Raw genomic sequence first — 17623 nt, forward strand, 5'->3', positions numbered from 1 at the left:
GGATCCTTGAGGGGAAAACAGTTTCTTTGCTTAATGGGTCTTTTAAGGAACCCATTCTCCCTTCTGGGAAAAGGTAAAAAGATTGTGATTCAGATTCTTCTAATCTGCTCAAGAAGCCAGTGGCTGATGAAAGAGTGTGACACATTAAGTGAGGTTTCACCTTACAGATCTACACCTAATGATAAAAATGGGGAAAGAAGCATGTTAAACAGATTACTGCAGTCACTGTCAGACTGCATCCACTTTTTTTATTCTTACAACTATTTTCAGGAAGAGACAACTGTTGCTGGGGACTTATTTGCTGATGGGCAACTGAGGTACAGTGAGATAAAATCAGCAAAAGAAGCCACTCAGTAAGCTAGGAGCAGAACCCAGAACTTAAAAGACATGCATGAAGGTCCCCTTCCTATAAACCTCTACTTTCCAATGCTGGTGAAAATAGATTTCAAAAGCACATCTGGAAATCTGCAGTTCTTACTGTCCCATTAAAAAAATTCTAGCAATGCACAGTTATTGCAATTGGATTTATGTGTTTTAAATGAGTAAGGTTTACTTCATTTAGGTTTGTAGAACTAGCAAAAATATGGATCAAAAGTAGTTTATAAAGGCACTTCCCAGATGAAGTACAGCAGTTGTGAGATCCTGAATGACCCAAAGAAAGACAGATTATCCTAAAATTCCTTTTTGATACTTCCCATGAGAAAAAAATTACTGCCATTTGGAAAGCAGCACACAGGACCTGAAAAATTCATCCAAGGAAGGACACCTACTTCAGAAATTTTTTTGAAAGATGGAACTATTCAGGGTCAAACAAAGGCAGAAAATCTCAGGATTCAGAAGCAGACTAGTCCAACAGTTACTCCACCACAATATTTGGAATTGCTGCCTGTAACTATGCCTAAAATAAAGGTTGAAGTTTCCACAGAAGCATAATCATCATGGCTGCACTCTGGAAGTCAATATTTCTGTTATCCACAGAAGAAGCATAGAAATTATTTTTTCCCCTTCCTTTCTTGTAGACAGTAAACGCTTTAAGTGAGAAGGTTTGCTTCAATAATTTTTTCTACAGTGCTTAGCACTGTGGACCTGATCACTGTCAATAGCAATAAGCTCTTTCCTTTTTTTTCAATGAGCTGTATTATCAATAGTGACATATATTATCAATAGTCTCTTCCTTACTGCAACTTAGATTTTTTTTCCAGAACTCCGGAATACATTTCTGAAGTCTCTTCTTTTCCCAAAGATCTATTATCCTTCTCTCTTTATCTTTGTTACTGCAGGGAATAGTATAAACTGGCTTTTTCTTACCTACATATCTCAGACTGCCCTCCATCTCATCACCCAGGTCACTAATAAAGACACTAAACAGTCCTGCCCATCGTACCAATCCCTGAGGGGTGTCCCTCTGGCAGCTGGACTCTGGACTGCTGATCAATACTCCCTGAACCCAGCAATGAAGCCAATTTTCCACCCACCTTATTTCTCCAATCTCATTAAAGGAGACAAGGAGAAGTACTAGAAGCTCTTTCCAAGCCCCAGCTAACATATACAACTTCCACTGCTCCTCTTTGTCCATTGATGCAGAATTCTATTCAGAAGGTAATGAGACTGGTCAGGTGTGCTGTGCTCTTCGTAAATCCACATTGGCTATTCCTGTTCACCTCCTTCTTCTCTGCATGCCTGCAAATGGCTCCCAGGAGGATTTGTCCCATTACTTTCCTGAGAGTGATGGTAAGGTTGACCTGCCCTTAGTTTTCTTGATCTTTTAGACACTAATTTTGACACTTTTAGACACTAACTAAATAATCCCTATATTAGTTATTGAAAACTTGTTCCCTTCAAGGTTTATTCTTTTTTTTTTTTTTAAATTTCAGAAGAATTATTTTTTCCTTAAATCAGATCAATCAATTTTTTTGCCAATTGTATTTGGGCAATATAAGCATCTACTTCTACTTTTTCCTCTTAAATGATGTTTGGAATCTTCTGTCCTTTTCACTGCCTGTACTCCCCCTAGGAATCATATATATTACTGAAAAATATTATCTCTGCTGGGGATCAGGCCAGTTGTTTCAAAAGCCATGTAGGCATGTTACCATACTCATCTTTGACAGCAATAAATAACTGTGTTTTCCTCAGCTTTTCTAATAGCCATGCTCTTTAAAGTAATCTTTTATTGTAATTTTGCATGACTCTCTGTCTTAGCTCATTATAGATAACGGATTTAAATAATCTTTATGGGAAGAATTTCTGATACACATGAAAGCTTCTTCTGCTGCTTCAACTCTAATTGTGATAAATGACTTCAAGTCTGTGGCCTGAACTGTCCACCAAGACCAAGAAAGAAAGCCTACTGTACATTTGTTACTTCAAGGCTCATGTAGGGATCAAGGCATGCCAGCTGGTGTTGCTGATCTTAACTTATTCCATAAGAGCTAAAGAAAAGCACTGTCTCCCTTGGAATGACAACCACAAGCCTAAACAAATGGCATTTATGCCTCCACCTCTCCTTGCAGCTCCCATTGCTAAGACAAGCCCTAATGTTCTACTGTATTATTTATTGGCTTAAATTGAATTTAAATATGTCCTTTGGCATTTGCTAAATCAGATCTGCACGATTAGATTCCTGTCAGGCAATATCTTTCCTTAGCTGCAACTATACATCAAAGTTTACTTGAATATCTAAATTCAAAATACCAACCTCAAGGGTACAGTAAATACATGAGATATTTAAAACTGTATGTGGAAAAATTTCTCAAACAAGCAGACTTTTCATAGGTTCAAAATTAATCTTTACTAGAAAGAAATAGAAAACAAAAGACATAATACAAATATGTGCAATTAATTTACTATGAAAAAAACAAGACTTCTTAATTTTTAATTGTAACACATTAAGAGGAAAATACTTTCTGTCAGAATTGTCAGGAGCATATTCCTCACTGGATTTAATATCAGTTGCAATGTGTTTAATTTTCCATTTTTCTGACATGATAAGAAAATATTACTAACACTTTTTACATTACTGTAATAAAAGAAGCATGACTGGGTGGTTTTTTCCCTTGGAAAAGATGTAAGTGCTTTAACTGCTCCAGGGACAAAGAATTTTTCAAAAAACATTACTTCTATTTTCTTATCACAAATTACTTCTTTCTGCAACTGCAAATCTTCTGTGTATATATTTTCCACAGCCTCTCTGCAAAGAGGATTTATGAACGTGCTCAGCCTCATAGCAGCTCAGAGCCATTGAGGCCATTCCTGACCCCCAGTGCAGTGCTGCAGGCGCACCAATCCAAGATAAAGCCAAGTGAAAGAGGAGCCAGGGGAGCTGTGTAACTGGGATTGCAGTGCAAGCAAGACCAAAGGACAATGCTGTGTCCCCGAAAGACCTAGGGACTCAAATGACACACTAACGAACAGAATGGAAATAATGAAATCAAGAATTAGAACAAAGCAGAAAAAAGCCCTCAGTGTACAGAGATAAAGAAAGTGAAGATGTGTAGGAAAGAAAGAAAAGAAGCTCAGATCTAACTTCCATCTAGGTATAAAAGGTAAAAGATAGATGGATGTAGAAGGAAGGGGAAATAATAAAGATAATCAATAACAATACAGTTGTACAGAAAATTCTCCCTTTCCCTGTGCAAACTTTCTCCCATGAAAAGCTAAAGACTTGAAACAGGTTGTTTCAATACAGCTAGCATGAAAATATACTGAGGGATGAGAACTGCAGACACTGTCTGAAAGGATACAGAAATGGAATTAAGGTTAAACAAATGTCCATAACCAAAGATACTAGAAAGATCTATACCATAGCACAGAAGAGACTGCACCAGCTTGTCTCCCTCTGCCTTACACTGTTCCTAACACTATCCTGGTGTGTCAGCTCTGTGCCATAAAAACAGCTCTCTGAAGGGGTGAGACACAGCCCTCACATAATTTACCTATGCATTTATGTTCAGCCATTTTTGATGGAAAAGACATAAAAATAATGCATACATCTTGACATGGAGGCGTGGGGAAGCCAGGGAAACTCATCAGCAGGCTCTTAGGTGAACCCTTCAGAATGTTCACTCTGAAATGGGAGTAAATAGGGCAGAGGTTATCTAATGGACTTGGATAGGAAGAGCACAAACACATCAAAATCTGGCCAGTATCACTGCCTGAGTTAGGCAGATTTCACACTGACAGTACATAAATTGCAGATACCAGGGAAAATGAGATGTGTGTAACAACAGCTGTCTAGATATATAGGAGAGAAAACAGACTGGCTACAGTTCAGTTCAAATAACTACCTGGGCATTATCTTCCTAGTGAGAGACATTTAGGGAGCTACAAAATGCACACATAGAGATGGAAGGAACAACCTAAAGAGTACTTAAGTACACAATTTAATTTGATTGATTGCAATTTAAACACAGCTTGAAAAAGAAAAGTTGAGATGAGGAGGTTTAAACAGCTCAGAGACTGATTATTTGTACCAACTACATCCAAGCAGAGAGGCAGGATAGGAAAGCTGCTCTGGAAGACAGGATGCAAGGCCCAGATCTGGGGTCCAGTAGCTGTGGTTCAAATGGATCTGCTGGAGAAGAACAGAAAGCAATGGGGAGACAAAGTTGTCAGAACTGTGCTTGGCTAGAATTAGGATTCCAAAATATTAAAGGAATTGGAAAAGTCAAGGCTGACAAATGTTATAGGCAAAAATAGTTACTGCCAAAGCAGTACAAGGTACAAGACTACAAAGTAGGAGGGACTTTGCTGAGGACATTTTTTGACAACTGATAGGCATGTTTAGCTGCAAATTAATAAATAAAGAAATAAATAATAAAAGCCCAGCACAAAGTGAGATCATTTGGGTTATGAGTAAGATGGAAGCACTGCCAAGTATCTTCATTAATTTGCAGGCAAGATGTAAAATACTGACAATAGAATTTGGATGTATTATAAAACCAGCAGTTTGTCTGGTGGCACCTGCTACGAAGAACTCTGAAATCCTGAAGGGAAGTAAAACATTTGCAATGGAACAATGCAGTGGTCCCAGCTCAGGCCACTTCAGCAACTTTTTTCCCTCTTTAAGTGGCCAAGGGACCATGACAGGAACACAAAGGCTGCTTTGAATAGTTCACTATTATGGATTCTCTGGTGCATTTCTTGAGTCAGTGGGTTGCGAGTCGATGGTCACAGTCTCCCCATCAGAATCATCTTCTACCCAATTAGAGCTGATTTCAGCACAGTTAATGAGTTTCCTTCCCTGTCCTAGGAGTTCTGCCCAATGTCCTTGCGGCCCGTGAATTCTGTGTTCTTTGCGCCCACTCTCAGCAGCACATGCCTATCCCAAGCTTTGCTAACCTCTCCCTAGGTCTCAGACCACTGAAACATGTCAAGCCCTAACATTTAACAAGGCAATTCTACCGACAAGCAATTTGTCTTTCCAGCACCCGGACATCAATTAGAGCTTGTTCGCTGCTGTTTCACGGATTAAATCTCCTTTCTTGATTAGACTTAGAAAGTACACAAAGACCAAACATCACAGAGCGACGTTTTTTAAGAAAATGTTTACACGAGTTTTGACGCGTCGCAGCCCCGCAGCGCCTCAGGCCCGGCTGCCCGCGGGCTGCGGCCGGGGCCCGGCAGCGCCATGGCGGGCGGGGGCGGTGCGGGCCGGCCCCGGGGAGGGAGGAGGAGCCGCCTCCGCGCAGGGCCGCCCCTTCCCGCCGCTCTGCCGCGGTAAGGCAGCGGGAACGGCAGCGGGAATGGCAGAGGGAAGGGGCCGGGAGCGCGGGGAGGCGACGGCGGTAGTGCCTGGAGCGTGCGGGCCTGGCCGGAGGCGGGAGGGTGGCAGTGGAGGCACAGGGCAGCGCTGCGGCGCCGCGGGCAGGGCTGGCTGTGGGGAAAGGGCCGTCCCGAGCCGGGCCCGGGCCTCGGCGGCGCTGCCGGGCCATGGCGCTGAGGCGCTGCTGGGCGGGCGGCCCTCGGCCCCAGCCCCGCGGGGGACAGCGATGAGCCCCGGGGGCTCTCCGAGGTGCGTGCTTCTTCTTGCCCGCTGCCCCGAAGGAGCGTGCGGGTGTGAGGGATGGGACGCTTTCGTTTCGACATTTGTTACCTGGTCTGATGTTACCTGGGTTCCCCGCAGGGTTTTTTGGTATGCCGGTGACAAGACTCGGGGGAATGACCTGAAGTTGTGTCAGAGCAGGTTCAGGTTGGATATCAGGAAAAGGTTCTTCACCCAGAGGGTGGTTGGGCACTGGAACAGCTCCCTAGGGAAGTGGTCACAGCACCAAGCCTGACAGAGTTCGAGAAGCATTTCCACAATGCTCTCAGGCCCCTGGCGTGACACTTGGGGAATAGTCCTGTGCAGGGCCGGGAGCTGGACGCGATGATCCCGGGACGTTCCTTCCGACTTGGAATATTCTGTGATTCTGTGACCCTGCAGTCTGTTCACCTTTCAGCTCCCTGCTCAGCTTTACTGCCCCGTGCAGGCTGACAGTGACCACTTTTGTGTCAGCCTTCCCTTGTTCCCTGAGCGCACTGGCGCTACCAGCTGTTCTAAAACTCCCATGGCTCTCCTTTGCTTATATTTTTCATACTGTTTGCCGTGGAAATAAGCCTTCTGCTCCTCCGTTTCTGCTGTCCCACAGACTGTTAGAACGTGGTGATTATCTTCCATCAAATATGAGAATAAGGCTCAGTATTGTGGCTGGATACTGTCACACACAAGAGAAGGAAAGGTGGTAGTTTTTTTTCTTGCATGGTAATTGTGGAAGTAACAGCCTGGCACAGGGAGGTCCAGTTTCACCACAGCACATGGGAATGCTTGTTTGGTAGCCAAAGAGCAAGCCACAGTTAGTGCTGAGGTAAAGGTCATTGGAGATGTGGGTCTGTAGGAAAGCGGGTAGGCTTTGCCCATTCTGCTCACAAGAGTTCAGCCTCCCCTGTCCCTTTTTTGTGGGGAAATAGAAAGTTAATGCAAGGTCAGAAAGCATGTGCAGGAAATTCTTCTGAGAAATGGTAATATTAAGCAAAGATACTACAAGTTGTATTCAACTCTTCTGTTCTCAAAAAGTTCAAGAGCAGGATTGTTTTATTTTCAAATTTAACTTTCTCTCTTTTATTTTTTTTCCCCAGTTAAAATCATGGCACTGAAACAGGTTTCCAGCAACAAATGCTTTGAAGGTTTCCAGAAGGTGTTTGAACACGACAGGTAAACACCTCTGAAGCAGCCAAGATGTTTAGCTTGGGGCAGTGCAGTGAATCCATTGCTGTCCGTGTTTTCAGTCTGCAGGAAAGCAGCATGCTCTCACTAACATCCATATTTCAGTCAGGAATAATGTCTACAGCTGCTTTGGCTGTGCTCTTGAATTTCTGTGTTAATGTAATCTGGTACATAATCTGGTATATGTAGTGCTGCAGAGCTGAGGTGGGAAGCTAGTACTTTTACCTTTGAAAATGGAGCTTCAATAGTTTGGGTTGTCCTGTTTGCAGCACAGAGAACCACTGTGTTTGCAAAGTTCCACTTGCTACTGGGTCTCTTACTTCTGTGCACCCTGGGAGAGTGCTGTGAGCAGTGACTCAGTGAATAGATTCTTGTTTAATGAAGGTGTACAAAAAACACCAAGATTTAAAAAAAAATTTTTGATAGAAATAAAAATCATCAGTTGTGCTTAGATAAGAGTTTATTGATAGTTTTAGGCTTTAGCATTAATTGAGCAACTAATTGGTCTTAGATTTGGTAGACTTAATAGATTGAAAACCTCCCTTGCTGGTGCATGCTGTGCATTTTCTGTTGCGCAACTCATGTGGATGTGTTCTTCAGTAAAAATTGCTTTGCAATTTGCTAGCCAAAGCTCTAGCTAAATATTGCTGGGATTCAAAATTCGATTTTCATCCTGTTCTCAGTTAGCAGCACTGTGAAAATGTGGCTTATTTGTAATTCTCTGTTTTAAGTATATTCAGAATAAGGTTGAAAAGTTAGCTGTTTCCAAATCTGGAGTCTAAGGCTGAGTTTAAAAATTTATTTTCCCTTCCTTTAACTTAGTTGTTACAATTCGCTGACCAGATCTCCCTTTCAATGACATGCACCGATCCACTGATTCCTTTTTTTAGTGGTAGTGATCTTGTTAATTAAGTAGTGCTGATATCAAGTATTTTATTAATACAGTGCAGAGCTAAAATGCAGAATGAAATTTGGAATCTACTTGCCTCCAAAAGCAGAAACTGGGAAGTGTCCTGTGCTGTATTGGCTCTCGGGTAAGTAACATGAGTCTTAGTAACTTAAAAAATACAATCTTAAGCATTTTTAAACTACTGCTCTACAGTTACTGAAAACTTAATGTGGAGGTACTGCTGTGGCAGCTCTTGGATTCTACAGAAACTCATCTTCTGGAAGGCACACTTAGTTTGAGTGTGCTGTGATAAATCAGAATGCAGCTTGGGGGTAGCCTACCAGATTGTGTTCTGAAATTTCTAAAATGTTGATATCTTTATGAACATGTATAAAATTTCTTCTGTAAGGCCTTCCTGTTGGGACACCTTCTGCTTTAATTTGTTTTTAAAAACTGCTTCAGCTGACAGAGTAGTGATGTGAAAAGAGCCCATGGAAGGCAGCATGTTTGTCCTGTGGACTCTGCCTTGTTCCAAGTACAATGTTGCAGGCAGTAGCTGGTGAACTTGAAAAGAGAGGTGCTGTCAGCTGCCTCAGCATAATCTTGTCTGGTGTGAAGTAAACCTGTGGGATCAAAAAGGGCCAGGGGCTAAAGAGGCTTGTGCAGCAGGAGTGAAGCTGTCTCATCAAAAGTTAATTAATTAAATCCTTTATCTTTTTTTTCTTTTATTCAAAATAAAAAGCAGAAACTCTGTTCTGTAATTTGAGGAGTTGCTTTATTGAGACTTGTGTTTAGAAAGTTGGAGACCAGGACTGTTAGTGTGGAGACTTGTGTTCCTTGTCACAAAATAGCTGGTGGGTCTGATTTGTGTCATGACAGTGGACTGGGTGAAAATGTTTATACTTGAAGTTAGGAACATCAAAATTGTCTGAAGAGCTCTAAGCCATGCAGGATATTTATTTTGTTGAATATAAACTGTATTGTCTTGGGGAATATATCAGTCAAATTACTGGAAAGTTGTCCTCAGAGAAAACTAAAATCATCAACTCCTCTCAATTTGCATAGTGAAGCAAAATTGAAATATTGGTGTGAAATGTAATTTATTTGGACCTGGACTTTATTTGGACCTGCTGCTGTACAAAAGGCATGTATTGCTGTGAGTTTTGGAGCCAGGGTGCTTTTTTTACGGGCCCTTTTATCCTGTCTAAAATATGTAGAATTTGTCAGACCACATGTGTGATTCTGTAATGCAAACAGCTGAGATGACAGTACAAAGCAAAATGTAGTTGCAGGATGAGGGGTCAGAAGGTAACAGTGTCAGCCTTGGCAAATGCCTGTGGTCGATGGGTTTCAATGCACAGTGCTGGAAGGCACTAAAACCTTTTCTTTCAACAAGAGTTTTGTAACCAGTATGCCATGAGCAATGGGTAACCAACAATGTTTTTATTTCCCCAGGGCTGACCTGCACAGAGCAGAATTTTATAACGAAAGCCGCATTTCAACAAGCAGCTGCCGAGCACGGCCTTATTGTGGTGGCACCAGACACGAGCCCACGTAAGTTCCACAGGAGATGTGGTGACAGTCATTACACTAAGGTGCACTCTCTGTCCTCAGAGAATGGGGTGCTGCAGTGTGCTGAAATGTGTGTTGCCCACCTGAGTCAGAATTTGACCTCACTTCTGCATGCCTGCATTGTTCACTAGATTACACTGCATGTGTTTTTAATAGCGGGATAGTGAGGGTTGGACATTGGAATTTATTGTTGTGGCACTAAAACTAGAACAAAGGGGCTCTAGAGTTCAGCACAGACAAGGAGAGGGAAGAAAAGTGAAACAACAAATGTGTCTTATTAGAATTCTTGCAGACATTTTGGGTGCCTTGCTGAGACCCTATAAAACCTGCAGAACTGCGTTGCCACACAAAGATGCAATGCTTGCTCTTAATTGTATTCTGTCTTGTAAAGCAAATGAAACATAAGCCTTCAGAGGATTACAATATTTGAAAAGCAAACTAGAAACTCTTTTCCCCTGCAGCTACAACAGACTACTGATGAATGGATTTTTTTAATTATGTGCTGTTATTTGTATAAGGCTGAGCTTATGGTATGGGAAATCTGAAAATGGTGGATCTGCAGTTATTGGAAATACTGGGGATTCACTTGTTGGATCCTGCCACAGTCTCATGAGTGCTATAAACAAAGGTGTCAGCCTTCTAATATTTCTGAAGCCTTAATGGATTACAAATGACTGCAGGCAGTATGGGAAAGAAGTGATGTTCTTTCCATGAAGCATTTTTTACATCTAGGTTTTGAAGTTGTATCAGGTCAATGAATGTAAATACATGTTTCTAATGAAGAAGAGGGACAGAAGAGCAAAACTTGTGAATGAATGAACTTCACACCTTGTTGTTGCTATTTGCTGCAGGCTAGAGATGGGCAACTAACCTTTGCTTTATTCATATTGGGTAGTTGGACTGGAACTTGGTTTTGGTAGTATCTGTGTAAATTGTCTCTGTCAATGTGTAACTGCCTTTGCATAAGTCATTGCTCGGTCCAATTTCTTTTAAGTCCCTTATGGCAGCTTCTCTCTTGCCTTTTAGCCTAATAACTGATAAGGATTGCTCTACTATTTAAATGAGTTTTGGTATGAGCTTCATTTTATACTCTTAAATTTTAGCTCAGAGACCCCAGATGTTCTTAAGTCTGTTTGAGTTGTCTGGAGAAACAAGTGAAAAGTAATTCAAATATAATCATGAGCTGAGAGGTATTGAAAATGCTCACATATGCATTTTAATTATGTAGTGCATGAGAATTACCTCCCAGGAGTCAGGAGTTGTATCTGGATGGGAAAAAATGGGGAAAAAGACTGCCTGAAATCATTAAATACTTGTCATTACAGACCCTCTATCAGGCCTCGATAGACTTCACTTTTCCTGCTTTGAAGGGGTTTGTTTTTCCAGAATGCTATACTGACCAATATTATGCAGATTTCTTTTCAAATTTCTTTTTTTCAAGGCCTCCTGAAAGTTTTTTTTAGCATAATGAGCATTATGCCTTCATTGCCTGGCAGGACTTTCTGAGTTTTTGTCCATCTCTGAGAGACAGACTTTTTACATCCAGCATGTTTAAGCACCCCAGTCCCTGTGATTGCTGGACTGTTAAATTACAGAATCACTCTGTGTTCAAGGGCATGTCACTGGAGCAAAATCAACTTTGATCCTTGTACAAACCTGATTTCACACTGTGCGAGGGTGGCAGCCATCTCTGCACAAATGGTGAGGGACTGTTGAGTTACACGTGGGTTTGCAGTGTAATCTGACTGTGGTGAAATAATAGGTAGGAAATAATGGCCTCTCTTTCTCCAAAACATTCCTCTCACATATACCTTGAAATATTACATTAGGTTCTGCAGACCAGGCTGGTAAATCACAGACTAATCAAAAGGAGGACTGGGTGGGATGTACTGAATTTCAAGAATACATCTACAAATTTAGTTTGAAAGTGGAGCCTTGGAAAAGAGGATACAGTCCTACAGTTATTCAAAGAAGAAATTATTTAAGTTTCATGGAAATTATAGGTGGGAGCAATGGAATGAATTGCAGAAGAGGTGAAATGATAGGAGAACAGTGAATTATTCTTCTGGAGAATCTTAAAAAGAGGGGTGTAGCAGGCATTATTTAAAGCACATAAATTGGCTTGGACACACCATTTGGTGATACATGGTTCTGTCATTCTGGGGAAAAAGAAGTTTTCTTCTGTTTCTCACACAGGTCTAATGGCTGAAATAAGCTGGTAGCACCAACTAACAAGTGCCAACTTTTGATTAAGTTCCTGAGTAAATTGGACAAAGCTTTACAGAAATAATTTAGAAGACAGGTATATGCTATATTTATTTATGGAGATATTGATACTATTTAGAAATTGGAGATATCTGTAGGTATTATGTAAGTGTAATTTTGAAAGTGTTGAAATAGCACTTGAAAACATTGTACTTATGAATTAAAATCTGAATTGTTTTATAGTTGAAGGGGTAGAGGTGTGATTGAGAAACTTGTGTCCCGAGTCTGATTTGTATGGCAGGTTTTCCAATTCTGAACATGTAGCAACGGAAAGATTTGTCATTCTAGGTGGCTGCAATATTGAAGGAGAAGATGAAAGCTGGGATTTTGGCACCGGTGCTGGTTTTTATGTGGATGCCACTGAAGATCCTTGGAAAACAAACTACAGGATGTATTCCTACATAAAGGATGAGGTAACTTGGATGTTGGGTTCTCCTGGTGTTGCTGGGTAAGATAAAGGGGTGTGCCTCAGTCATAGGAAATTCCCACATCTTGTGTTACAAGGTTATGGGTGATTTCTATAGAGATACTTTGAGTTACTTATTATCAGCTGAACATTCCCCTTCAAGTTGCTTTCAGGCCATGATCTCAAAAGTCAGGCTAAAACCAGAGATGTGCGTTTGGTTTCAGTGGCATTAAAAGTTGGTTAGTTGTGTGCTTTTTTCTTAAACACACTCAAGTTGCTTTAACATTTTTATTATGTTTTTGTTTCCTTTACAGCTGCCTAAACTAATAAATGCCAATTTTCCGACTGACCCTGAACGGATGTCTATTTTTGGGCATTCCATGGGAGGTCATGGAGCTCTTATTCTTGCTCTAAAGAATCCTGGGAAGTACAAAGTAAGATGAAGTACAGCTTATATGAGGTATACTAATGCCTATATAGATTTCTGTAAATGTGATGGAAGAAAACATAATACTGAGTTCTTTGAGGGCATTAAATGTATAAATAGTTTCATTTGCTGCAGTTCATTGTTACATAGTTTTGGTTTTTTTGCTGCTGTCTTTCTGAACAGTCTGTGTCAGCATTTGCTCCTATCTGCAACCCGATTCAGTGTCAGTGGGGGAAGAAAGCCCTTGGTGGATATCTGGGACCAGATGCAAGCAAATGGGAGGTATGTATTGCAGCTGCAGTTCTTTAATGACAGATGAATGAGTGATCTGTAAATACATCACAGCAGGAGCCTGGAGAAAAACTCTGGATTGCCCATGAGCTGGTACTGTTGTTCTACTACCCCCCTAAGCACAGAAAAGCATTGCTTGTTTCTGGCAGGAGTGACTTGCTGTTGCTTTATGGTGCTTATGAAAATGTAATGAGATACAGGCCTCTCATCAAATCAACTACATTCCTCTCAGTTTTATGAAGATTTAAATCTGGGCTGAGAACAATTATGAGCAGTGTATTTTTGTAGTAGCCTGAAGAGAGAAACTGCTGCAAACTGTTCAGACTGATGAGCCTCATGACATCTTGCTGGGGCAGCCTGTGGGAGGCCTCCAAGAGGAGCCTGTCAGATACTTGGAAATTGGTATCCTGCAGAACAGCATTAAACTAGACAAAGTTAGGTTTTAGCTCCAGGACCTTAATTTTGAGTTATCAGTAGTTCTGTATGAATGGCTAAGACACAAAAATGTTTGTCTGCATGGTTGCTGCATTATTTGGGCAGCCCTTCGGTATTTTTAATCTCAACTAAAACATTGCACCGTGTTTTTACAATTAAGTTAGAAGGGATCGTTGTGACCATGTACTCGGATTTCCTTGTAAATAAGCACAAGCTGCAGTTCAGTCCCTTGTAAATTGGATTAAAGTATGACTTAGGAAGACTTCCAGGTCTGATTAAAACTTTACAGGATTGGAGAGTGTTCTCTGCTTTTCTAATAGAGTAGGTTGTGTACTTAGAAACCACCAGTTAAACTTGCTTAGACTTAATGGAATGGATTTGTTGTGAAACAAAACAAAACAACTGCCCAAAAACCTGTTTTCTGTCCCCTTAGTTTGTTTTGGACCACTTCTGCAAACCTAGTCCAATAGATCAACAGCAATCATCAGGAACACACCGTTGAAAGGATCTGGATCTGCCTTTGAAACACATATACAAAATAGAGAGATCAGAGGTTGGCTTAAAATTGCCATGTTCAGGGTAACTTGATACCATGGCCACAGCACTGGGCTGAGCCCAAGCTCCCACTTTCATCATTTCTGGATCTGTTGGCATCCTGGAAGGATGGCTCTGATGCCTCGGTGTAGGACTTTGGATTTTGCTGTCCATTGGTGATTGGTCTTCTCCACAGCATTAAACACTTTGCTGTCTTTTTAAAGGAGTTACTTATTTTGGGCATGTAATAAGCACAGGACCCCACGGGTAACATGTTTCCCATCATAATTACATTCTGATACGTATGTGTTTAGAGTTTTTTATTTGTTTCTCAGTCAAACCAAATTTTCTTGGTCAAATGATCATGGTAACCTTCAGGTTAAATGCCTGCCCATGAGCTTAGTTGTGCCACACTGGCATTTTGACTTTTAGCTGTCAGAATAAGTACACGAAGATACCAAGTTTCTTCAGCAGGATCTAGTTTCTGCACAAGGGTGTGAATTAGTACTGTTGCTGTTCTTCCATTCTGTAGGAAGTCAGCCCTGGCCTGGATGTTCTCTTTGGTTAACTGCCAACTTGGTAATTCTCCAGCTCATACATTTGCCCTTTTTAAAGCAATGGCTATTACTTTTCAGTTGCCTGGATTTTTCCTGGTTTTTTTGTTCTTCCAAAGTGCAGCTTGGTGTCCTGAGCAACACTGCCCAGGACTGTCTCTGTGCCATTCTTCTTCTCCGGTTGACAAACTGAAGCCAGTTGAACAAATGTACCTGAATGTTAATTCTCTTTTATTTCTGCAGGCCTATGATGCCACACAGCTTGTGAAGTCCTACTCGGGCGCTCGCCTCGACATCCTGATTGACCAAGGCAAAGATGACCAGTTCCTGTCTGCAGGCCAGTTACTGCCTGACAACTTCATCGCTGCCTGCACCGAGCGGAAAATCCCTGTAGTCTTCAGACTGCAGCAGGCAAGTTGCTTCTGCAGTCCTTGGTTGTCAGATTCTTGTTTGTGATTTTTGGTTCCAAAGAGCAGGCAGTGATGAGAGTCTGTAAGGGGGCAGGCATGCTCTCACTGTGGGTCTGTCCCTGGCCACTTGAGGAGGAGGGTGAGAAGTGAGACTTTGCTGTCGCATGGGCCATCACGGTGCGCATCACCCACCCGATTCAGCCGCGCTTCACCACTAGGTGCCGTCGTGCTTCCAGCTTGGACAGGCTGATCCCTGCATGGGGACTCGGGCTGCCGGTGCTCGGCTGAAGACACAGCAGTAATCATTTTTAATGAGTATCGCAGTCACTGGTACAGCCAAAGTGACACATGGCCTTCTGCTGCATCCCTTATCTGTGCTGTGGGTTTCATTTTTAGCATAAAACTTCATTATTTAGTTTGCGTGTGTTTGTGTAAATTGGGGAAGGGGTGGAACTGCTTGATATCCTAGATTCATGTAAAGACCCAGGTCTTTACATCGCTCTTACCTGTAGCACAGGGACCCAGAACAAGACTGTCCTGAGAGCACTGGAGTCTTTGTAAGCCACTGGCAACTTCTGCCCAGACCCAGTGAGGAGCTCAGTTGTGGAGAGTGAAGGATTGTCCTCTCTGGTTTATCATAAACCTTGCACCTAAAGATAGAGTTAGTGCTGCTGAAGGGCTGTGGACCAGAGGGTGACATTTCAGCACAGTGATGGAGCAGTAACTCAGACCTGGGCTGTGTTCTCCTTATGCCCCCTGTGTTTTACCAGAAGAACCGTGCCGGTGAGGGCAACTGTTCTCTCAGATTGCATCTCACTCTGCAGCTGAGCCTTGCTGTTACCCATCTCCAGCTTACAGGCCCAGATCTGGGCAGGTTAAGGGACTTTCTGTTTGTTCAGCTTCCTGGTGCTCATCGGTACTTAGCCTGTTATGTATCCCTTGCCATTTTTATATATATTCCAGGTATTTCTTAAGATGGATAAAACCAGGAGAATCATTATATTTCCTTTAAGAGAGCTTAGCATGATTGCTTTATTGCAAGCTGTATGTTCTCTGCTGATTTCCTTTTTGTTGCTCTTTTCTAGGGTTATGATCACAGCTATTATTTCATTGCTTCATTTATTAATGACCACATCAAACACCATGCAAAATACCTCAATGCTTGAACCATTTGGATGTGAGTGCTGCCTGGACAATATGAATCAAGAGAGAGTGGTGAAGTAAACAAAAATCATTTGCTGAAGTAATGTTTGTAAAATGGAGCTCTTCTGATTGACTTCTAAGAAAAATAAAAGTCCCACTTAATTTGATGTGTGTGCTTTAGAGTATGTATTGGGAATGTTCTTGCATGCTTGGAGAACTCTTGATGCCATGAAGTTACATCTGCTGCATTTTGGGTCAAAATGTAAGCCAGGAGATGAGTGACTTTCAGACCATGAGCGTGGGTGTGGACGTGGCACCTGCAGGCAGCTTCTAGTGCAACTGTGCAAAGACTGTGATTAACAACAGTGTGCCCATTCAGCTAATTAACTACTGGAGTTTACTTCAACCTTTAATAGGGAAGGAAGTTGTTAGTGGCACAGCTAATCAAGCTCCTTAATTAATCTGAAGTGGTAGGTGTGTTTTTTCTTGGCCTGTGTAAACACCTTCCAAGGACAAGGTCTGGTGGAGACTGCAGACAGAAGCCTGCTGTGCACAGTGGTTTACTGTCCTGTGCGTTACCCAGCAAATGATCTGGAGTATTCCATGGGTGATACTTACAGAAAAGACCTCTTAAAAAACCTGAAGTATGCAATCTGTACTAAAAAGGATTTTTTCTCCACTTGCCTTTGATTCTTAGAGTTTGAAAGACGTGCAGTGTGTATCTTGGACATGACAGGACTGAGAAGAAACTGCTAAATAGATCTGAAAAAAGCAATTGCTATCTAGGTGATCCAATAACTCATTGCTGAAATCAAGTATACTTATTTTACGAAAGATGGCAGAATTTAGTCCTGACAGCTGTAGATCTAAAACAGCTCTTGGTGGTTTAATTCTGCCAGCTACCTTGGACAAGAACACAGATTGTTCCAGTAAGCTGCAAGTAATCACCTGCAAACTCAGCTTTCTCATGGCTCAGCTGGACCTGAATCATTGCTCAAACCTTGACTCACTCTTGCCAGAGGAAATGCTACCACAGATGTAGGATGGGTTTCTTTTTAGGCAATGCTGAATGCTCTCCTGTGGCCCTGGTTCCTACAGAGTGTAGGTTACAGAGAGGCTGGTGCTGGTACAGCCTGAAATTGTGCATTGACTTGTATCAGTCTTGCATCTAATAATTTATGATTAAGCTGTGAAGGCTGGGAAGATACAACTGTGTGCATTGCAAGAGCTCTCCAGAAGGAAGTTATTGCAGAGATCCTCTGATTCCAAAATCCCCTATCAAATGTGAAAAAGTACAGTCCATAAAGTCACCTGCTCACTAAGGTAAAGGCACTCCATTAGAGAAATTGGAATCTAGGAGCATCTGTACTTGGATGACTTCAGAAACCTGCATGGGCAAGAGAAGGCTGGATGCTGTGACCTGTTCCTTATTTCTGCAGCCAGGGGCAGAGCACAGCAGCTGAGCACAGCCCTGGCACACTGGCTTATCCCCA

General features: G+C 41.9%; 1 protein-coding gene across 5 annotated transcripts; it reads left to right on the forward strand.

The window, feature by feature from the left end:
• Positions 1-1504: 1504 nt before the first annotated feature.
• ESD (esterase D) lies at positions 1505-16297 on the forward strand. 5 transcript variants are annotated; one of them, XM_038155688.1, is made up of 9 exons: positions 1505-1599; positions 7117-7192; positions 8150-8238; positions 9549-9647; positions 12219-12343; positions 12651-12770; positions 12947-13045; positions 14821-14988; positions 16073-16297. In XM_038155688.1, exons 2-9 carry the CDS (start codon positions 7125-7127, stop codon positions 16151-16153), a joined length of 849 nt encoding a protein of 282 aa, XP_038011616.1. In that variant the 5' UTR covers positions 1505-1599; positions 7117-7124; the 3' UTR covers positions 16154-16297. The 5 variants fall into 5 exon arrangements, with proteins under 5 accessions (XP_038011616.1, XP_038011596.1, XP_038011590.1 ...); XM_038155668.1 differs by lacking the exon at positions 1505-1599 and adding an exon at positions 1679-1731; XM_038155662.1 differs by lacking the exon at positions 1505-1599 and adding an exon at positions 5640-5718.
• Positions 16298-17623: the final 1326 nt, after the last annotated feature.

This window comes from Motacilla alba, chromosome 1, assembly GCF_015832195.1.
Source record: "Motacilla alba alba isolate MOTALB_02 chromosome 1, Motacilla_alba_V1.0_pri, whole genome shotgun sequence".
Lineage (NCBI taxonomy): Eukaryota > Metazoa > Chordata > Aves > Passeriformes > Motacillidae > Motacilla > Motacilla alba.